Here is a 24,106-nt window from a genome sequence, read left to right as displayed (position 1 = left end):
AAAGCAGAGGGGTAAGTGACCATGTTAGAGAAGATGGTGGGGGCGAGTTCTAGCAGAACTCTTGGAGTCAACAAAGAAATGACAGGCAAATATCTATCAGATATGACAATGCTGGGATGACCTCCAGGGCACTGGGTTGGAATAAGCAGGAATGCTCCAGGCTCCCTCCATCCCTGGGGACCTCAGAGATATGGGGAGTAAAGTGGCAGTTGGACAAGTCTTGTTGTTGGCAGCTCTGCACTGAAGCCCCTGACTTTACTGCCACCTCCTTGGGAGAGGGTCTCCTTGGGTTCACTGAGCACATTGGTTCCTAATGCTGCAGCCCTTTAATACAGTTCCTCACGTGTCAGTGGCCCTCAACCATAAAGCTATTTCATTGCAACCTCTTAATGGTAATGTGCTACCGTTAAAATCCTGAGTGGCTGATATGCAGGATATCTGATATGTGGCCCTAAAGGGGTCGCAACCCACAGGTTGAGAACCACTAACTTAGCAGAAGCTCACCCTGAGTAACCATCAGATTTCAAAATACTGACTTCTGTCACCGTTTGAGCTTATCCCAGGAGAGATGGCTCATGCCTTTAATCCCAGCATTTGGGTACTAGATGTAGGTGGATCTTTGCGAGCCTCTCATGCTGTGCTGTTGTCTACACAGCGAGTTCCAGGCTAGGCAGGGCTACCTAGCAAAGCTCTGTCTCAAAAACAAACAGACCAGAAGTTGAGCTTGACTTTTGCAGACGTGATGTGTGTTGAGAAAGTGTGCTGGCCCTCAGGAAAGTGGGGTGAGTGCTCCAGACCCCATTATCTCCAGCAGACAGTGATTACATCTGCATTCCTCTAAATATTGAAACATTTTAAATATTTAACGACTTGGAAACGTGAAATGCTTTAAAAATGCTGATTTTTCTAAGTAAACAAAACCAACAGTAAGTCACACGTATTTTCAAGTACTTTCTCAACCTTCAGCAGGTCCCACTTATTAAACTGAGCCAGGCTGGTATTTGAGGAGACTGGTGCCTCCCTTCTGGGCTGGCACCTCTGTTAAGTCCTGGTCTCACCCACAGAAACTTTCAATTTTGCAGAGTCGGCAGGAACTTAGAAAGCCCAGACTCCACTCTTCCTCCTAGACAGAAATTAGTGGCTTGGATTCTTGGGGTGGTGGGTGGGGGGTGAAGGTAAGGATCTTGGTGAGATGATTAAAATTTTTTTTCTTCTGCCTCAAAATAATCCAAATGTGAAGAAGATTTCCCTTCAAAACCAGGATGTAACATAGACTCATCTATTTTCCATTTCAGCAATAACTGAATCTATTAGCAGCACCATTCACTCCATCCATTGGGAGGAAGAGCTGATGTTCAAGGGCCTGTCCCATAGCCACAGACTAGCAAGGCACCCTTAGCTATGTAATGCAGTTTGCAATATCGGGGCAAGTGCTCATGGCAAAGTCTTGGTCCAAGTCTAAATACCAGATGCTCTGGCTGAACCTTCGGACAGCTTCCCGTGGACCCTTTCTCACACTTCCGGGGTCTGCTGTCTGGGTAAACTGTGCTGATAGACAGTGTAGCTGGGTGTAGGCTACACAGCTCGGAAACCCTAATCTCAGGGCAGCCTTGGGCTCCCAAGCCTGAGATATAGGCTAGGAGATTAGTGCTACTCTGGCTCCCAGCACCTGGGCACCATGTTGCAACCTTTGAGACGCCTCTACTCCAACACCTGCATGCAGGTATGCTAATGATTTCTTTCACCCGCTGCGCTCTCACAGCGGAACATTCCAATTTGAGCCTTGTCACCTTGTCCTGTAGATTCCTCTTTCACCCTTGGCGTCGCTACTATGTTTGAAACCCCTTCGAGGTAGAGTGGCAGCGTACATAAATGCTGTCTTTTCAGCCTAGGGCATAGGCTTTGCCATACACCTTCCTCTGTGAGTAAGAGACTGATAACTTTTGATATCACGTGCTGTGCTCATTTAAATTGTTCTATTTTTAATATCAACTACAACCCAACTTCTTAGCCGTAGTATATAATGTAGTATATCGCATGTGGATATCTGCTGCCTACCAGTCACAGGTTAAGGATATAATCCTAGCTCATTTGCTCTCCATGAATAGGAAACACCTTAGGAAAGGGGAAATCCTGTGCTTCAAATGGGTACTCTGACTGGCCTGAGAGTGTCCTGTCAGAATCACTCCTGTGCGTGTGCGTTGGGTGCCTAGACCCGCCCTTACCGGTGACAGCCCTCTGCATTTAGAATCAAAACCCTGATGTGATGGGGGAACTTCTGTGCTTGGGCCCCAGCTTCATGACTCTGGGTCTCCTAGGCCAGGTCCTTCCACCCACTTCTTCCAGGTAACCAGTGCCATCCAGGGTCTTTCTCCCTCAGGACCCTCACATGCGTTTTCTCTCCGGCCAAAGAACTGCTCCCTAAGATATTCTGGCCCATATATTCCTCTACAGATCTCAGTTTACATGTTTCCTTCCTCAGACAGAACAACTGAGTATCCCGAATTAGTTCCCCCCCCCTTCCGCCTTTGGTTTTTGTTTTGTTTTGTTTAATCTCTTATTTCCTTGCTGAATTCCCTACAGCAAATCACAAGTAGCTACTGAGTTGTGAAGTGACTTCATCTGAACCCTTCCCCCATATGGTGAAGCCATCCAAGCAGTAGACCCAGGTGGGTGTTTTGTAATCATGCCTCCAGCTCCCAGCAGGGTCGGGAGCACCCTGGGCTCTCAGTGCCCACCTACTGCCTCGTGAGCGAGCAGAAGTGTGAGCAGTAGCAAACAGGTAGCGTGCTACCCTACGTTGCTGACCTGCACTGTGTGAGCTGAGAAAGGTGAACCCATTTGTGATGATCGCCTGTTGACTTTTTGCACTCTAAAACTTAAGACAAAAACCCTCTGACTCCCAATCTTCTTTCTCTTAATTCAAGGTGGCTCCACGCATGCTCTGTAGGGACAGGGTCCCTTCTGATCCTTACCTGAACATAGTCCTTGTACAGAGACGCATAGAGCTCCTGTCCTCTTCTTCTGTAATTCTCTATACAGGACACAAAATCCTGGAGAAGAGAGGAAGGCAACCACTTAGTGATACTTGAAAGACTGGGATACAAGCCTCCACCCTGAGCAACTGCCGCAAGAAATGATGGTCAAGGCTTTGCTGGCAAAAGCACTCACGCTCTTGTGAGTGGTGACTTCACCTGTATGAGCTGACCCACTAACACAACACATTTCATCCACACTTGTGTGCTCCTTTCTTTCTTTAGCTGTGATAGGCTCAGCCTTGCTCTTTAGAATAATTACTAAAATTATTGTAGAGATTTAAGTAACCTGCTTTATGACAGTAGAGAGGCGGTCAAGAGAGGCACAGCTTCATCCACAGTCCTAGACAGAAAGAAAACTCACCAAGGTTTGCCTAACATTACTGCTTTTGCTTTTTATCCTTAAGTATTTGCATATTTTAAAATGGGACAGGAGCTTGGGCCCCAAGCAGAAAGTAGCCTCTAGATAGCTGAGTTTAGCAGGGCTTATGACTGCGCGGGGGTGTTAGGGAGGGGGCGCTGGAGAGCAAATCTCCAAGTCCACCAAGATGTCCAGACCACAAAGAATCAAGATCCTCAGGAAACCGGGCAGCAAAAAGCATCACACCCAGTGTTCTGCAGCCGTGACCTCCTTTGGAGGCTGATAAGGAGAAGCAGGGTGTGATGGAGAAGCAGGGTGAGACGGAGAAGCTGAGCAAAGGCTTCTGAAACCTCATTTTGGAGACATCTGTAGGATGAAGACTTAAAGGTGGGATTTCTATTAAGTTTCAATTCTCAAATCTATTGGTTTAATAGTCCATGTCTTAAAATGAGAAGTCTACAGAGAGCATGTCTGGGTACCAAAACAGCTGATGGCTGTCCCAAGAAGTAGTGATTACATAGTCACCGTGCTTGTGAGCCAAACTAGTGGCTTCTGACCCAGAACAGCACTGTTATTATTTGAAAGAATGACCGATGGACAAAAGCACAGTCACTACCATGGCTCTTCTCATGAAGGTAATCCAATTGAACAAGCCATCACCAGTGAAACAAGTGGCAACATTTGAATGTGATCAAAACTGAGACGTTATACATTGAGGCCTTAACATTTTGCATCTGCCCCTGTGAGTGATGTACTTTCCCAACAGCCAAAGGGTTTTCTGAGTATGACTGGTGACACGACAGTGCCTTTTCCATGCTGTGTGTCTCACGAGTTCTCGTTGCTGTGATAAAATACCATGGCAAAAATCAACCTGGGAGGAAAGGGTTAATTCACCCTACAACTCTCAGGTCACATTTGTCACTGAGGAAGTCAGAGCAGGAGGAACTCCTGGCAGACACCTGGAGGCAGGAACTGAAGAGCAGACCATGGAGGAGTGCTTGCCCATGGCTTGAGCACCCGGCTTTCCTATAGCACCCACGAACACCTGCCCTCCGGTGACACTGTCCATAGTCAGCTAGGCCCTCCCATATTGATTATTAATCAAGAAAATGCACAACAGATGAATTTACAGATCAATATTATGAAGTTTTTTTTAAAATAGTGTTAATCTGGATGTTATTTATTCCAGAGCCAGTAGTGTTGAACAGAGTGTTTTCATGGTTCTGAATCTAACACAACGTTTTCCTCATTGTTCCATTGTAATAATCTTGTAAAACCCCTTCCTGTACCAAAGTTTCAACCTAGACCTTTCTCCTTCCTTCCTTCCTTCCTTCCTTCTTTATTTCCTTTTTCTTCTTGCCTCACTTACAATATATCCCGATTACTGTTCCCTCCCGACTCCTCCTAGTTTCCCCTCACTTCCCCTCCCATTCGGATCCATCCTCTTTCTGTCTCTCATTAGAAAACACATGGGCTTCTAAGGGATAATAAAATAAGAAAACAAAAGCTAACACATTGGAATTAGACAAAACGAACAGAAGGAAAGGAGTCCAAGAGAAGGCACAAGAGAAAAAAAAAAAAGACCCACTCGTTCACACACTCAGGAATCCCGTAAATACACTAAGCCCAAAGCCATAATATACAAAAGACCCAGTGCAGGCCCTGTGCACACTGCCTCCGTCTCTGTCTCTGCGCCTTCACATGAGCTTTGATTGTGTTGATGTAAAGGGCCTTGTTTTCTTCCTGTCCTCCATCCCCTCTGGCTCTTTCCACTTAGAGGTGGTTTGTTTTGTTTTCAATTCAGGTTTCCTCTCAGGTACGTCTAGGTTTGTGTTTTTTGTTGAGTTGACAAAAGCCTTCTGGCACACTGAGTAATGAAATGTTTCAACAATGTGAGGCACAACTCAGGAGACCAGTGTTTCCAGTGTATGTGACACACATACTTTAATGCGTGTTCCAAAATACAATATAGATTAAAGTCTCTAGTCTGCGTGCAAGGCAGACCAAAGTAATGTAATGTTTTAAAGTGGAACTGCTTTGCTAAGATTTCAGGTGAGCTTTAAAAACATTGTTATTTATTGTGTCTTGGTGGACTATCAGAGAAAAATACCTACATTTCCTAAAAAGGTTAGTAAATTGTTGCTTCCTTCCCAACTACACCTAAACATTAAATGTATTTATTAAAATATAAAATAAGTTTTCTTACAGTTTTTCTTTTGAAAATTATAATTACTCACTCAAGATACTTTTTATGTTTACAGACAATAGGTTCCCTGTTAGTATTTCAAGTTAATTAATAAATGCACTATTTTTAAAATCCTGGTTTAGTTTCCATTGCATTTATAACCTATGTAAACAAAACGTTTTTATTTTATTTTTCAATAATTTTTAAGAAAATGAGGCATTCCTAAGACCAAAAGACTTAAGAATACCCTTTATCATAGAGAAAATTAATTGCTGCTGCACCCGACAATGTCATTAAATCTTATAGACATAATTTGAAGTGAAAGAAACCTACAAAAGAATATTTATGTTGCTACTTTATTTATATGAAATTTAAAATGTGGGAAAATACTATATGGAATTCAGTGTCTGGAGAGAAACAGATTGGGGCTGAGGGGCTGCTGGCTGGGATGGGGGTGGTGGGCTAGGGCACCCCAGGTGCTGTTAACCTTGCATTTTTGATCTGGATGGCAACCATATGTTCTTTTTGTTAAAATACTTTTTGCATACTTGTCATTTGAATATTTTTCATGTATATTATGCTTCAATAAAATAGAAAGTGTTGGCAAAGAAGGAAAAACAATATAATTTTTAAAACCCAGTTCCAGAGTAATGAGTATAGGGTGATTTCTTTCTTTCTTTTTTTAATTTTGCTTGTGAAGATTTCTTCAATATTTGTTACATCATTCATGTACATTTATAAGTAAAGCGAAGCTTATGAGCAATACAAACAACATAAGTGTTAAATAACTGACAACTGCTGCATCTAAGGCAAGAACCCAGACTTTTTCCGAACACGCAGCTTTGGAAACATGAAATAGGAATAGTGTAGTCTCAGGGTCCCTTGAGATGAAGCAGAGGCCTTCCCATAGCAACCGTGTCACCTGTCAGAAAGAGGAGGACCTTGTCTGACGTCCCTGGGCTTTCAGGGGAGGGAGGGGCCCAGGCAGATCCACTTCAGCAAGAAGATAGAAAAGGCTTTGCGGTTAGTCTGGTATTGTGGGATGTGAGTGTGGGGATAGAAAACAGCGAATTAAGACTTTTTGGTTCCTGGCCTTCGGCATCCACACTACATAAACAAATCAATCTTTCTAAAACTGAATCCATGCTGCAGAACACAAAGTTGCCAGTGTCTTCTTGGTCTGTCTGCTAAGGTGGCACGGATCTCAAATGAGACTGTGGAATGGAAGTACTTTGCAGGCTGCCACCCAAAGAAAAAAATTGGGTGTAAAATACTGATATTGTGCCAGGTGGTGGCGGCGCACGCCTTTAATCCCAGCACTCAGGAAGCAGAGGTAGGTCGATTGCTGTGAGTTCGAGGCCAGCCTGGTCTACAAAGTGAGTCCAGGACAGTGAAGGCTACACAGAGAGACCCTGTCTCAGAAAACAAAACAAAACAAAACAAAACACAATAAAAAGCTGATATTGTAAATAAAATAAGCGGAGCGGCGGGGCGTGGGAGGGGGGAGATTTAGCTGCTCTGTTTAAAGGTACATCATGGGAAATTCTGGCATTTGTCTGTAGCTGACTTCATCCTTACCAAAGAGGGGTTCCAACGAGGATTCAGTATTGAGAGTGTAGCAGAAGCCAGAAGCCAGACCAGTGACTCATTGCAACAAACATTTGCAAGTAAAGATGTATGGGGGGGGAAAAAGGACATATACTGTGTGACACACTCTAGCTTCCACCATGAGATGTTTGCTATACCTTGTTTTGTTTGTTTGTTTGCAGCCTGGGGTGTGTGTAAAAGCAGAGAGTGGATACGAAGGGACTAGGAGATGAGTGGACCTGAAATGTCTGATGTGAAACTCACAAAGAAGTAAGAAAATGCTAAAAATTAAACATCTATCAATAAATAAGCAAACCAATGCCCTGTTTGTAACAACTGTAGCCAAGGCTGTTTAGATTCCTACAGAGACAGCCACTTCCGGCTAGAGTCGCCCTCTAGCTCTAGCGTTAAGCACAACCGGCATTCACCGGAGCTCTGCTGTGTAGGGGGAACCTTGTGTCTGGTTTATAATGGGAGAGAGGAAGCCTTAGGTGCTAACAGGACCAGTGCTGAGCCACTTGCCCTGGGTGACCCAGACACGCCGAGAAGGGAAGCGTCCTGAGCCAGTGTCCAGCCAAGGCTTTGTGGCTGTCACCTATTCCTCCCCTGTCTCACCAGACAGGTTTTAAATAAACGTCTGACTTCATTCACTGTTTTCTGATTTTTTAGCATTTTTTGATTTAATGCATTTTGTGTGGTTAGCAATTTTTGGATGGTTTTGGTGAAGGCAATGTAGGGAATTCCCTGAAACTGTCATCGTGGCGGTACAGGGGAGAATCCATGTGGCGTGGAAGCACCAAGCTCAAGGACCGCCAATAAAGAAATATTGGTCAGAACTGGTGACTGCGTGAGAGGCCAGGGATAACTCTAAAATTTCTGGGGGAGGGAAATTAAAAAACAGGAGAGAAAGAGCAAAACTGATTGTATGATTTAAAAAAAAAGCATCTGGGTCTTCCCAGAGGAAAGCTCAGGAAAGCGGGGCACTTGAATTTGTGAGTCACTAGCAGTCCTGCACCCCCATGCACGGTGCCGCAGAAGAACAAGGGAGGTATTGATGGGACAAAGTCAGGAACCTGGCACAGAGCAAAGGCTCAGCTGTAATCGAACCCAAAAGGAAAAATTGTGATTAAAACCAAGAGCTCAAGCTCAGTGAGTCCACAGAAGACAATGAGACGAGGTGAGGAATGGGACACTGCAAGCCATTTCAGAAGAATGAGTAGACTGGCCAAATAGCAAGTGAACTGAAGACTATGGAGATCGTGAGTCTGAACAACTCATTTAAGAAGCTTGATTCTGCAAGAGAAAAGAAAAGGAGAAGGGGACAAGGTTCCAGTAGGCAGAATAAGACAGACTCCAACATCCTAGGACGCAACCAAGTGAACAAAAAAATTTAAATACATACACACACACATACACACACACACACACACTACTCTGTAGTTAGGTCTGTGATGATTTGCCTATTTTGAATATTTAGGGATTTTTTTTCCCCTTGCCTTCACTTTATAAATAGTAAAGTGTAATAGCCATGTACACAGCACTGACACTACAACTGGTGTTATTAGCATACAAATATCTATTACATCATGTTATCTAGCATACAGGAGCATCAGTGACATTGGGTTATTAGTGGAGGGTCACCTGTACTCTGTACAAAACATGTACCAAGGGCTGGCTGTATATGAGTAGGCAGAGGGGGAAATGGCAATAGAAAGCACCAGGCCGAAAAGCAAAGGCAAGAGAAAGGTCCCTGGGGGCTCAGGAAGTGAGCAATGGCGAAGAGAGGTCCCTCATGCTTGGACACTGGACGCAAGGGGTACAAGTTGGGTAAGTTGGGTGCATGTCACCTGGAGAGCAAGGGGGAAGCATGGCGGCTCTGCTTTCTCCATGAGAGCTGAGCAGGAGTAGTGAGTAGACTGGCAAACCAGAAGGGGCTACCCGGAGCACGTCAGTGATTTTAGCTAAGAGCGTGGAGAATCCAAACCCTGCTCTGTCCCCTCTGCTAACAGGCACACGGCAGTTTGCAGCTGATCCAAGGGTCTGCGCGTGCATAGCACATCTGATATTCAGTCAGCTTCTTCATAAGCCCCTGTTGTTATTACTCCCATTAGCTGAATCAGACACAGAGGCGGAGTGAGGCTGAGTGGCTGCAGGCAGAACGGAAAAGGGGGACGGATGCTGGACTCTGTAGCCACAAGCATCTCCCCCGTGTACATCTCCTCCTGAGGCGTCCCCAAACTGCTGAACAAACCTTCAGTGCCTCTGACCTCAGAGTCCTTCTGTGACCTGGAGAGTTGTTATCCACAGGCCGCAGGGACAAGAGTAAAGGAGATTTGGGTCAATCCAAGGACAGAGGCCCGGCTGCCTGGACAACAGTGGATGGGGCACATCGATTAGGGACAAATTCACTGCAGAGTTGTGTGTCACTTATTGGAACTGAATAGCCTTTGCTTAGCAACCGTCAGTCTGTTAAAGAACTTGAGAGCCTCTGAAGCAGAACAAAGAGTCTCCAAAGGCCACTCGAGGCTTTAAGAGGGACAAAGCAGAAACCCAGGGCTCTGTTTTCTCCATGCCTCCTTAGGGAAGTCCCTGCGCCGAGATCCAGGCCTGATTTTGATGTGGGGAACAGATTACACCCCACCTAGAAATCACTCTTAAGTCACTGGCCACAGCTTAATGATGCCTCTTCGCCATGGGTACCCCTGAGACTGACCAGTTGCTGGTGACATTACTGTCCAAATGGGAAGCACTCTCTCTCTCTCCACTGAAGGGGTCATTAGTCCTGTAATCACAGTTGGCCTCACAGAGGGAAAGGCCGATAGCTGAAGGCCGAAACTCAGACTCCCGGTGCAGAGCTACTGTTTTGAGTCCTGGCTCTCTGCAGCTGAGCATGGTGCTGCCCTTTAGCATTCTGTCCACTCTTTATTGCTCGTAATTTATCCCAAGGATATCATCAGATATAAGCACAAACACTCAGTGGGCATATCTTTTTTTTGCCAACCTATTTATAGAAGCAGAAAATTAGGCAATTTACATGTCTCCACATAGAGGGATGGTTTGTCCCCGTCACAGAATACTATGCAGCCATCATGGACTGTTTGCATAAAGGACTGTCACAAGTCTCCACAGAAAAGGCTAAATTGAAGCTTCCTTTTGCCACCTTAACCAGATGCTCTACACAACAGTTCACTGCAGCTCCAGTATCAATAAAAAAGGTTTAGTGACATGGGACCATGCTTCTACCATGTTGAGATTTTTTTTAAAGAAGGAATAAAAAAAAAGGTAATTACCATGACAATTAAAACAATAGCAATTATATCTGATGGAAAAGAAAATGAAAACATATTATATAATGAAAACATTTATATATAAATATACTAATGAAAACATATATACATATGAAACATAATGAAAACATATACATACATACATACACGTGTATGTGTGTGTGTGTGTGTGTGTGTGTGTGTGTGTGTGTGTGTGTGTACTCCTTTGTTTCCATGGTATCAGAGTTCTTTCTAACTTTGGGCTGTGTGAGATGAGAGGGAAGTGTACTGAAACTCCTCTTTAATTCCATCATGAAATAGAACTTTTGAGACAGTGGTTGCCCCGGAAGCCAGAGTTAGCCGAGTGAGGCTGACCAGTTTGCAGTGAACATGCAGTGTGAGAAGTGAGCTTGCTATTTCGGGCCAGCTGGATCTGAGGGTGCTTGCTGCCGCAGCTAGACTGGGATTTCTGTAATATACACAGCAGAGAGGATAGGATGCTTAGAACACAACCCCGGGTAAACATTCGCGAGAACTGGAAGTGCAGCTCCGTGGTCGACTCCAGAGTCACTGCTCAAGAAACACTGAGTGCCACCCCAGCAACGCGCCACCCAAAGCAAACAACGACACAAACGTATTTGAGCATGGGAAAAGAGACCAAGATGGTTATAGCAGAAGCAAGTGCGAAGCCAGTTAACTACTATACGCAATATGTTAAAACAACTTGAGAAGCAAGGTACGCCACCTAATGGGCTTAAAGGATCATAGCCCTAGTTCTGAAATACATATGGATGAGTCTCTACCAAAATAAATAAAAGATTGAATAGATAAATAGGTCGAGGAGAAAAGATAACCCTTCCTTGCAGGAAATTCTCAAATCAAGAGCTTGAAGTCCTGCAGGAGGTGGGGCTCACATGCCCCTGCATTTTAAAGGTGAGGCCGACTTAGTGGGTTAAACCCCAGTGAAGAGGCAAAGAAAGAAGTAAGCAAACGGCTGTAGAGAAGGCTGGCAGATGCACTCTGTGTGACGATGTCACGTAACTATCACATAACTATCATATACTCTTACCACACCCTGTCTTCTTCCTTCTAAAATGCCGTGGCCCCAGGAAAAGAGTAAACAAACCAAATTTGACAGACGCTCTATAAAATGCCTGGGCTGAGCTCCTCAGACCATCAAGATCATAAAAGGAGCAAAGACTACGTATGGAACGGACACCGAGCAGAGGAGGCTGGGGAGGCATGGCAAGTCCACGCAGCGTGGCTCCTCGGTGACAGTGGATTAATGCTAAAATGGAGCAGACAGAGGGGAGCCTGGAGTTTAGCCAGTAGCATTGCCCCAGTGTCAGACTCTTGACCTTGACAGATGGCTACAGGCAAACGTTTGCCTCTTCACCATCTCACAGGTAGAAGGTGTGTTAGGACCACAGGTGAATTTTTGTCCGTCTTTTCTTGTTGACAGCTTCCACTTTCTCTGCCTCCCTGGCAATGGGAGTCACCAGCCCCATGACTAGGGCTGAAGGGCTGCTCAGGAGCAAAGTGAAGGTGTTATTTAAACACAAGCACTGTGTGTCTCAGTCTGTCTGATCACTGATTTCCAGAGATGGCTGAATTCAATAAAGAGATAGCATAAGCATCAGTAATTGGGGAGTAGGTGTGGATAGCATTGGGGATGTCAGGCAAAGGGGTGATTCACACCCTGGGCAGGACAGAATGAGATGTGCAGGTGCTCATCACACATACGCCACTGACTATAGCAGTGTGTAACTTCACAATTAAAAATTACTATCTCTAGAATTTTCCATCCAATATTTTCAGACCACAGGTAATTGAAACTACAAAAAGTAAAGCTGTGGATGAGGGATGGATATAACTCAGCAGTTCCTGCACTAAATATCTTTTTTATTCTGTATTTCACGTCTTGCAGATACAGCTGACATAGCTACCTTGGATTGTGGGTCCTTAGAAAAATCTGGATGAGGGTAAATAATAAAAGCAATAGATAAGAAAGGAAAATTTTTAACGTAACATGTCCCCTATTTGCCGACAAACCATGTGTAATGTCTGTGTGCCCATAGATCCGTAGACAACAAGAGGGTGTTGAGTGGCGGAGCAGCCTGGGCTCTGCTTCACCCACAGTTATGGTGAGGGTCTTGGTGGGGGTGGGGGCTGGACTTCTATTTGGACGACTTAGGCCAGGAGATTTTCTTACCCTGAGTGCCCAGATAATTGCACTTTTCTCTGCTGTGGAGGCTCAGCCTCTGGATCCTTAATAAATGTCAAGCAATACCAGAGTAATAATCATATTTCCAGCAATAATGACAAACAACTGGGGCCCAGAGTGGGTGAAAAGGGACTGGCTCACCACAGCGCAATTCATCTCTTGTTAAACTCACTCACATATTAATTTCTAAGATGAACAGTGGGTTCTAATTTGTCTCTTTTTTTTTGAACTGTGATGGTTTTATTAAATTCAATCGTCATGAGTGCACGGAGAATGACTACTTGGGAAAGGAAAAAAAAAAAGCACTCTCGTGGAGCCAAGAATAAAGAGTTTAAAATTGTGAGAAGCAAGGTTTCTCGAGGAAGTATGCCAACCTTCTTCTCTTCCTCAGGGTGTCAGGGCCTGTGTGTGGCTCAAGACAGTTGGGAAATGTCAGTAGGCTGGCTTTTACCTAACAGCCTGCTCTTGCTGTGTCTCTGAAGTCACACTCACAAGACTCCTCAGAGAGGGACAGACATCTAGGAATCACAGGAAGGGACACAGGTGAAAGATGAACACCAGCTCTGTCCAGGAATTTGCAACTCAAAGAAAAACATGTACTGAGGCTTAAGACACTGTGAGGGACTGCACTGTGTCCTCATCCCTGGTTCCTCAAAGTGCCATATGAGAGGAAGAGACACCAAATGGACAGAACAGAAAACTCCCAAGGAAATCAAATCGATCTTCCGCTGTAGCCCCCAGACCAATGACACAATAAGCATCTCAAGGCTGCCGTACCTATGGCATTTTGTTATGACGGCCTGAGCTGTGTGAGCACCCCTTTACATGAATGTCAAAAGTGATGCAGTTTGGCAGATTTTGGAAAATTTACAGATCCATGACTAGATTTGTGGGTAACTCAACTCATGCATATAAATCAAAAGCTGATTGATGCTTCACATGGACCATATCCTCGTGGGCAAGTTGGTCTGTTTTCAGTGCACCCACATGTGGGCTACAACCCATCAGAGGGAGTCAGGGGTGAAGGCTTCCACTTACGGAGCAATGTTGGTGCTCAAAGGTTGAGGGCTGGGGACTTTGAATGCTTTGCCTGTGGCAGCTCAGTCTACAGTAGGTGCTTTCCCGCCGAGTAGCACCTGACCTTGAAGCTCCTGAACAATAAGCTGACGGTCCACAGACAGAGAGGGAGAAAATGGGAGCTGGAATCCACGCAGAGGATGCCTTCTTTGGGCTTACTGAGGACCCTTAGCCAGGCCTGCCGGTTGCTTTCACCCTCAGACTAGACCTGTACTCTGAATTCTCAGGATAGCCCCAGATGGAGCTTTCTGCGGAACACGTACAGACACACACACACACACACACACACACACACACACACACCCATAGGACACTCACCAAACCTGTTCACCCTGGCACTCTTGAGACCCACACCAGGGCCTGCTAGTAGATGCCCACTGTTGATCCACACCAGATCTCCAAGCCACCTGGTCAGAAACCAGTTTTCTTTCCCCTTTGTCTGAGTTCTCACAGGGGCAGCCATTGTTGGGGGAGGGAAGGATGCATAAGCAAGAGCCTCCCCTGATGTGGACCTTGTGCTGACTCCAGAGCCTTAGAGATGAACAGGGCATGGTATTTTCCCACTATGGGGTTGAAACTCTTCTGGGAAGAGTAAATAAGACTAAGACAAAGCAGCCGAGGGCCGTGGTCAGTCTAGACAGGCTTTGGCAAGCTGTCAGAAGTAAGAGTGTTCTTGAAGCATGGGAGAGTGGATTGGCCAAGAGAAGTAGAAGGCTCCAAACAGGAAGGACCACAAATGCCCGAGGGAAGAAGGTAAACAGCAAAGGAGAGGGTCTAACAGGAGCAGAACTGTGCAGGACTTAAAATGAACTTGCAGATGTGATAACTGTGACAAAAAGCCAGCTGCACAGGAGTTCTCACGCAATGGCTCTGGATCTGAGTCTGTTCCAGACCTCATGGGACCTGATGGCATTTTTGGTAAGTGACAGGACAACCGATGGATATGATCTTTTAAAAGTCACAGTACGTGAATGATGGCGAGCTGGCCAGGGCTGAGCTGCTAGGCAGGGAGCATCTGTTGTGCTCTTCCTGTTTCCCCAGTCTCAAGCCTCAGCCCCGCATCTGGGTAGAAGCACAGTTAATGGATAAGATATTAATGTGTGAACTTTCCAAACTCTTAACACACAATGGTTCCCAGGAAGCTGGGCCCAGAGCGGAGTTTGACTTGAGTCTTTATAGACCTTATATTTATGATCCTAGTTCCTCAGAAGCCACTCTCTTATGTTTCCTAATCTCATTTCTTTATTGAGTGCATCTTCATCTAAATATACCATAAATAATTTGTAGAGTGAGTCAAAATATAAATAAATACATAAAACTAGATATGGTACTTGAGTCATTCCACACTGGCAGCTGGCCCATAGGCAGATGGTCATAGCTGACTTGTCGCTTTGCATCGGGAGGGGCCACTCTCTTCACACCCTATTTCTCCTTCAAGTCTCAGGCTGAGTTCTTCCTAATCCTGCTTAGGGCCTGGTTATTTTTTGTTTGTTTGTTTGTTTTTGCAAAACCTCCTATCACACCACAATTATTTTACCTACCTAAAAGGGGGGCCCCTACTGCCAGGGACTATGCTCTTTCTCTTTAGCATTTCCTAGCCTCAGTCAAGAGTCTGAGGCACAGCAGGAAAGCAATGAATGTGTGTGGAATGCTGGCTGACAGATAACGCAGAAGAGTGAGACGGCTAGAGCTGGACAGAGATAGAAATATAGACGCCAAAGAGCTCATAGATAAATACGACCCTCTCTGACCCTAGGGAACTTGGGATGGTGTGTGACAACTGGGCCCTATCACCTTCTTCCTTTCTGGTCCACACATCCATCTGATGTCTACCCTCAGCCAAAGGAGTCTGTCTATAGCCTCAACATACAAAGTCATTCTCACCCTAAAACCATGCTACTGGCTCTTTGCTCTTATCCCCTCGTCACTTTCCCTGAGACGCCTTCTAGAACCCTCTGACAGAGCAGGCATTTCTCCTAGGGTTATTTTATTCTATCCATAGCCTTTGGCTTTCAGTCCGATTCTCCTCAGGGAGAAGGTGCCTTTCTGTTTTGCTCCATTGTCACCAGTCTGTAGACTGAGTCCCTGATGTTAAAGTGTATGAGTCAGGATTGGTCCAATCCTAGCATGTTCACTTGCATTGTTCCTTTTACTAAAAGCTCTCAGCCACTGCCTTAATGCTGTTAGGACAAGGTGGTTGACTAGTACCCAAGGACCCCTGGGTCTCATGCTCAGCCCACTCAAGACCAGACTTAAAGGCTTTCTTATACTCTCCCCACATTGTCTTGTGTGTTCAACCTCTCCTCTCTTCTTTGTCAGGCCAACGAGCCAAGTTTTCACCAACCCGCCACCCCCCCCCCCCAAATCAACAACAGCAAAGCAAAGAACATTTCCGAACTTCCCGTTCTGAGACTTTGAAAGACTTTTTTAATTAACCAAAATGGTTTCTCATAATAGATGGGTCCCAGGGCGAGAACGCGGCTGTAACTCACGCGACAGGCGCCCCAGCGGCCGGGCTGCTAGCGGGGCGCCTAGCGGGTTGTGAATGGCAGCAACGCCTCAGGAGGGCCCCAGCCTGATTCTCCACTCCACGACCATCTGCCGTTCTATCATTTATATAGTTGGGGGACACTTCTGTCTTTGGAAACAATAAACCTTTTTTTTTTTTTTTGCTTTGATGAATACACTTAAGTTTTTTAAATTTAAATTTAGAGAAATAAAAAAAAAATGTATGTCACTCTAGCCCAAAATTCATAATGCCTAATTGAAAGCATTTCCTGAGATGAGGTCACTTAGCTTCAAACATAACTCCAGTTTTTGGAACCTCAGAGAGATCTCTGGAATGATTCCCTTTGCAAGGACTATGTTCAGATTTCAAAAGGATTTGAGGCAGGATTCTTTTACATTGTAAGACTAAATGATCTCAAGTGTTTTTATTTTAAAAATCTCAAGAAATGACAATTCTCCGCTCTGCAGCGGTGACCCCAGGTAGAGAGTGAGCCAATGACTCACGGGGCCTGCATTGCCTCTGTGCCTGCTCTCTTTAATGGCTTCGCACTCTTGCCCCATCACTCCAAACAAACCCCTTACTTGGGAAAGGCTGACTGATCAAAAGGATAGTCAAGGAAGCGACTTCCTGCAGGGTTCATGGAGTACCACGTCAGCTATCTGAGTAAAGATACAGACCAGGCAAGGACCAATTTCGAAAAAAAAACCTGCAAGCAACTGTGGTTAGACAAACTACGTTAACGCTGATTATTTAGTGGGTGAATTTCGCAAGCTAAAGTTATGAATGAGACCGAATATATTAAGAATTGTTTTTGGTCAGTTTTAGATCTTGCTGGCTAGTCAACGTCTGTTTAATAACTAAGCTAAGGGGAGTCCACTTTGAATGGGAACAGGAGAGTAAGCCATCCTTCCTTAAGTGGACAGCAAAGAGCACAGTACAGCTCACAGCTTTCTATGGATCTCAGGCAGAAGTCTGGAAATGTGCCAGAGATGGACTCCATCTTACCTCTGTGGAGCCCTTGTCTGGATGCAGGTCAGAATCCTGGACCGCGATGCTTTGCTCACCCTGGTTTCCACTTCAGGGCTGCTGTCATTCAATGTGCATTCAATGGTACCATGAACACTAGAAAATCAGCCACTCTGTCTCAAGCACCAGGTATCTGTCTATATCTACAGGGATATAGTCACAGCCAGGCCATGACTTTGAACCTTTTATGGGAACAAGACAGCCTCAGCGCCCTGTGCTCTCTACCTTCATCTGAAATCTGCTTAAAACTGAAAGGCCCAAGCCCAGCATATCCATCTCTGCAACCATCATCATCATCATCATCATCATCATCATCATCATCATCATCATCCAAGAAGAGTTCAAAGTAGTTTGATGTCAGGATGAGAGACTCTACATCAATGAGTCAGATGGCTTTAATGGAATCCTCAGATGGTACAGAAATGCCTCAACAGCGATGATGGAGAGAACACCATCACCCCTGGACCCTCTGCTGTATTAGGAGATGTCGCAGGATCCAATCTCCATCATCCCAATGATGAAAGTTTTGGAGCTTTGGATAAAGAGGCTTCTTTCTTGAGGAGCTTTCCCTCCCTTCATCACGTATTTGGGGGACACCATGATGCAGCCAATGGGTCTTAATCCAAGGAGGTTCCTGATTTTAGTTTTGCCATGGGCTCTTTTCAGTTCTGATGCTACACTAGAAACCACAGGCCACCCAAAGAAAGCGGGGGATGTAAACTTGGAACCAGAGACCACTGGACCTCATATTTGATGAAAACAGTCTCTTTCCTAGTTAGGTAGAAGAACAGTTGGATCTTGTTCCCCAAACATAACAGACAGAAAGGATACATAAAAATAGGGTATAAAAATGGTTCAGATGTTAAAAGTGTTTGCTGCTGGTACAGAAGACCTGGTTTGGTTTCTGGCACTCATTTTAGGCAGCTAACAACCAGCTGTAACTGTAGTTGCAGGAGACCCAACACCCTCTCCTGGTGTCCTGCACATTCATGTTGTACTTAGATACATACTCATCTGGCACTTAAAATAAAACAAATAAATCTTTTAAAAATTTGTTGGTCCTAAAATATCTTTAAAAGGAAAATTTGGTTGGAGAATTTAAAATGTAAATTATGGATATTTTTCAAGGAAAGAGTGAATTGTAATATTTTTAACACAAAGAGCACAACTATAAGCAAATACTTTAAATAAAATGACCAAACAAGAAAAACATTCTCAGTGCACAGCACATAGCTGAGTGTTGTGGTGTACAGTCCTTGCTGTAATTCAAACATGGAACAGCGCAATGCAACCTTAATACTCACTGCTAGTAGCAAAATGATTCTTTTTATTGAAGAAGAAGAAAAAAAATAAAAACGTTGTTGCTCTAAGCAGTTTTGAAATGAATATCTGATTCAAAACTTCCCTTGTGCATATAATTGCATGCTAATTTACATTTTAATTACTTCCTAAGAAATCAAAGGCATTTGTTGACAGTGGAACATAATGTCAACTTCACGGTGCACTGTTGGTGGATGCTTAATGAACTTAATTAGATAATTAGTGATGTTAATTATCCTTCTATTATGAAGATAAAGATGTCTCACAAATGATGCACTCAGTGAAGAGACATCATTAAAGGTATCAGTGTTTGCTTTTGCTCATTTACGTCTATTTTTCAAATTCTTGTAACTGGCTTATGATAAACGGTGACAAGTAAAACTTGCTTAAAATGGGGGCGGGGAAAAGGGCAGTCACTGCCTTTGTTGAGCCTACTGTCAATCTTCCCATGGTGGGGCTGCTGCTACTGACAAAGGTCTGCTGTAATAAACTATAGTTACAGATGCAAATGACTATGTATAGGACATCGGTCTGAAAATTATAACGGAACATCAAAATCCCCATTACTTAGTGGCATCGTAGTCACCCTAATGTCATAGCACCACACCCCCTACACACTGCTGGGAATGCTGGGGTGAACAAGGCTGAGCTGCCAGTCTTTAAAATCACAGCCCCTGCAAGGCCTTGATAATGGCCATAGTCAACTGCATAACTCTCTGTGGCTTTTTTGAGCTAGCAGGCACTCCATCTCCTCGGGAAAAGCAGCCTGCAAACAATGCGCTGGGCTGCACCAGCAGCAACCTGCAGCATGCTGTGCATCTTAGAAATGAATTCCCCGTTTCATCCCAGGATGAGCTGAGTCTGTTTCCCTGTTGGACCTGGCATGTGCTTCTTCTACACTTGTTCTTTCTCAGCTCAAACATCTACAGCTTCTCAGTCTTATTGAAAGATCCAGACCAGGACATTTATGCAAGATGACTCCATTGGCAACAGAGGGATCTCAGGGACTCAGTGGTTCCTGGAGTCCCTGACGCAAGCACTGACGGTCCTGCAGTCCTGTCAGGCTTTATAAACCATAAGGCCAGGGTGTCTGCGTAAGGTGTCCACTAACAGGAGTGACTCCAAATTCCTCAGTTAAGGCACTGAACAGGAGCCTACAACCCCTAAGGTCAGCATGCTATACCTACACACACACACACACACACACACACACACACACACACACACACACACACAAACCAAGCCCTTTGAAACTGTTCTCATGATCACCAGACAATCACCAAATTTTAGTCTCACCCTCAAATTAATTAAAATCCTTCCATTTCTTTGTCCAAGAGAGCAGCCTGGCCACCTCTGGCCATTACTGAATTCCTTTGGTTCAAGTCCCCATGAATGAAAATGTCCTCATCTTGTTCATAAGATGATTTGGTCTCATACGCACTGCCTCCATGCCAGCAGGCCCTGCCATCTGGTATCTGGATCAATTTCCAACATCACCACAATTAAGAGAACCAAAATCCCACTTGCCAGGTCTTAGTAATGGTGCGCCTACCACTAAAATATCAAAACACATCTTTTCAAAGATTTCTTTGTGTACGGTTTTATTCCTTAACAGATTCCTATTTAATTGCTTGCTCTCACGATTTCCCCCCACAACCAAGTTTTCCAGGAATTCCTCAGAAAGTCTGTATGTTCAGGTTTTCAGTGGCTATTCTCTGGCTTCCAGGAACACCCCCCCACACACACACACACACATCTCCTGATTTGTAGGCACAATGTGAATATTTTCTCTTCTACATTCCAGTGAGAACTCATCATCAAAACCACCTCTCTTTCTGGACCCTGTACACTTGCATTTTAATTTCCTTCCAACTTTATACTACCTGCTCCAAAAACATCGTTTAAAGTCATGTCTGTGTCCTGTGGAGGTCTTGTCTATCCCACAAACACTAGGTCACATTTGCCATATGTTTGCCATATCTAATAATATTCAGAGTGACAGCCCTGTAGGCTGCAAATTCTCTAAACTTTTCATTAAGCCCTTCAACATCTCTGACTCTGGCTCTTGACAACAGAACATTCTAGAATTATCACTATACTCCCACAGGCTTTCTTTCAGTGCCCATTTTAGCTATTTTTGAAAAGTCTGGTCTAACCCTTGGGTTCTCATGATCAAAAGTTTGATATCCCAGAGAGTGAAGCCTAAGGCTTGCCCCCGAGTGCTTTCCTCCCTAACTATGGAGGGGCCAAGGCTTTAAACTAGAAGGTGGAGGTGTCACCAGCAGACTGCATTCCTCCTTCAGGCTCAGCCTCAGCAAGAGCATCCTCAGGCCCTCATCAAGAGGGCACTATTATAAACATGACAGGAAGGAACCCAGGGGACACTGCCGTACACCCTCCAGTTCTGGATCCTTGCTCTCTCTTCCACAGTCAATATTTTAGTTTTATGTACACACAAACATTCAAAAAATATAGGGGAAGGTGTGGGTGGCAGGGAGGAGAAAGGGCTGAGGAGAAGGAAATTCTGGACCCGATGTATTGATGCCAGAGACTCGTTAGTAGTGCTCTCTTTGCTTCTGAGTATGTTGGAAATTTTCCATGAGGAGGTGATGACTAAAGTGTCTAATGTAGATAAATGGTCACAAGTGTCCCTCACTGGAGCTGCCACCTAATTGCTGGTGTGGATCTGCCTCTTGTCCTTGGCGGTGGGTAAGGTTGCACCATGAGAGACAGTGCCTGCAGTACAGGACCAGGGACAGAACCGACAGGAGATGGACTATGAGTGGCAGGTTATCCAAAGCCCCCAAGAGTGGCCACTGATAGTGTTTATGGGGATGCTGATACAACTGGCTATGTGGACAAGGACAATCTTTAGAGGATCCTGCAAGCACTTGGAGCAAAATCAAATGCTCTTCCGGTCTTGGTAAGGCAGAGGTATGAATGCTGCACAAAGAAACCTTAGCTTTGGTATTTTAATAACTCCAGTGAAAACTCTGCAGAGTAGTTATTTCCCTCCACAAATCCATGTCAGCATTTACTATGGCATTGAAAAGAGCAACTAGAAGCAGTGTCTCGGTGTGTCTGTGTCTCGGTGGAGATGGGGTAGACACGGGGGTCAGCGCTTTGTGCTGTGCCCGTCTCTTCCAAAAAGCATTGATGGGAAACTAATAGAGGGTCTCCTTCCTCATACAGGGCTGGTAGATGCTTACACAGGAAGCTGTGCACAGGTGGACTATGTGTGTGTGTGTGTGTGTGTGTGTGTGTGTGTGTGTGTGTGTGTGTGTGTGTGTGTTCCCAGAGACAAGTAGGGAGAAGCCCAGCCCAGCTCCCATGCCACCCAATAAGACATGAGCTGGAGGATGTACACAGTCAGAAGAACGCCTGCCTCTTTAAGGACCCCTCACATCCTCTGACTCTCACCTTCCTCATTGCCAACAGATTCTTCTAGGCTGCACTCACTCCTATCACATGGCAGGCTTTCTCTGTTCTCAAGAATTCCCTCCGGCCTTGGCGGGTTTCTGTCTTCATTCATCCCAGCCTTGGGTAGCAGAATTTTCCTGTGATCTTTTATGGTGGATACTTTGAACACTGCTGCCTTTTCTACTTAAACAATGAGACCCCCTCTTGTCTCAGGACCATCACCCTTAACCTAACCTGTACATGAACAAGACCCCACTTCATATCCTTGTTCAACCTGGCATGTATGGATGTGTCCGGCATGGTCATTTGCTTCCTATCAGACACTGGTTCCTGTCTTGCCCCTGCTAGTACCCTTTGCCTTTTCCTGCCTGGTGGTCCTGCCCTGTACTGCCTACCAGTCCTCTCTCCTTCTTGCCTTCAACCTAAAGTAACCTCCCTTGAGCCCCTCCCCAGTGTCTCCCAGTGTCCAGGATGCTATTCTGTTTGCCAATGCTTCTCTTTTCCGTGGGTGTCAGTAGATGGTGATGTGCTTTGTATTTGGGAATAGTTTTAGATCTGTAGAAGAACCGAGGAGCCAATACAGAGCATTCCTGTCTACCCGGCTCGCACCTGACTTCCCATGATACAAACGAACACTATATGGTCCTGACAGTGTATCTGCCAAGAAAAAAGTAGTGTTTATTACTGCTATAGTTGAATACAAATTATCCCTCATGGGCTCATTGTGAGAAACTTTGGGAGGTCAGGCCTATCTGAACAGTCTTCCTTATATCACACATTCTCGCCATGGTGTTCTGCCTAAGCACACGGACCGAGTCACCGTGGGCTGAACCCTTAGAAACCACCAACCAATACGACTCTTTCTTACTCCAGGAGCAAAAGCAACTTCTCAGCCTGTTCTGAAACAGGGACATCTGAAATTGAGCGGGCACGAAAGCAACATCCCCTGCTGTGAAGAAAAATGGCTGGCCAGAGTGCCGGAACACCCTGAGCTGGCTTTTGGAGGTCAGAAGAGAGGGCAAGCCCCCAGCCTCCATCCGGCTCGCAGGGCCTTTACCAGGCCAGAGAAGACAATATCACGGTTTGATCACAGAAGGCACTGCAATGGGGCTGGAGGCGGGTTGGAGTACAAATAACATCTATCAAAGTAAGTGACGCCTATGACATCAGCCTTGACTCCAAGCTCAGCTTCCATGTCAGGAAGTGCACATAGTCTCCTGAAGACGAGAAGAGGTACGAGAAATGGCAAATCCTACCTCATATGTCTCAGTCCCAGGAACAATTTACCAGCGCTATAGAGCTGTCAGTGCTGACATGATAAGGAATAACACCAAATGAATAATGCTTCCTACAGTACCAACTCCTTTAATTACAAGCCTCTTCTTTCCAGAAGAGAGACAGAAGATGCGAAAACACCAATTTCATGCACTCGTGCCTGAGTAATGTCTCCATGCTGCTTTTTCCAGATGGCGACCTCCTCACTGGAGGGACTAATGATGTGGGCATATTTAGGGAAAAACCAATAACGGAGTCTTTAACCTTCAACAACAAAAAGCGTGTTATACAAAATGTTCCTTGGGATACATTAGAAAATATCAATTACATTGCTCACTGAGGTGTAATCAGCTGTAATAATCAAAATTAATTTTTAAAAATAATTAAACAGACCCCAGGGCAAATAGTTGATGCTCTTATCCTATGACATCACAGTGTACATATGTACCTGAGAACCGTGCCTTCTGGTAACGACAAAGGCAGCGCGTGGAAATGAGTGATGGATGTGGGGTCTGAGGGCTGCCAAGTTTCAGTGCAGTGTGGAATGGGGAAGCCCTCTACTCCCTCCTTCCAGAACCTTCCATGACTATTCTTTAGTTTCCTTGTCTGTGGCTGGTTCTGGGTCCAATCCAAGTAGGTGGCCAGTGTAGGGAAGTCTAGTTGATTTTAAAATTTTGAGAATGTTCTCCTTGTTTCAAAATGAATTTATCTTTTAAAATTTAGGTGTTCCAAGAGCACCTGCTTTGGGTACTTAAGAACAACCCAGAACAAATTCCAGTTAGGGCCAGTTTTAGATCTTGCTTATCTATACATAGCCCCAA

General features: G+C 45.0%; 1 protein-coding gene across 2 annotated transcripts in view; it reads right to left on the bottom strand.

The window, feature by feature from the left end:
* WDFY4 (WDFY family member 4) overlaps nt 1-24,106 on the bottom strand; it is a 227,691-nt gene that overhangs the window by 87,260 nt on the left and 116,325 nt on the right. For both annotated transcript variants that reach the window (XM_084793895.1, XM_084793896.1), the window contains one exon: nt 2,976-3,053. In XM_084793895.1, the coding sequence (XP_084650021.1) occupies nt 2,976-3,053 (78 nt within the window). The remainder of the gene's footprint in view (nt 1-2,975; nt 3,054-24,106) is intronic.

This window comes from Acomys minous, assembly GCF_964271855.1.
Source record: "Acomys minous genome assembly, chromosome: 9".
Lineage (NCBI taxonomy): Eukaryota > Metazoa > Chordata > Mammalia > Rodentia > Muridae > Acomys > Acomys minous.
The sequence above is the reverse complement of the archived record's forward strand: the minus strand, read 5'-3'. Positions and strand labels throughout refer to the sequence as shown.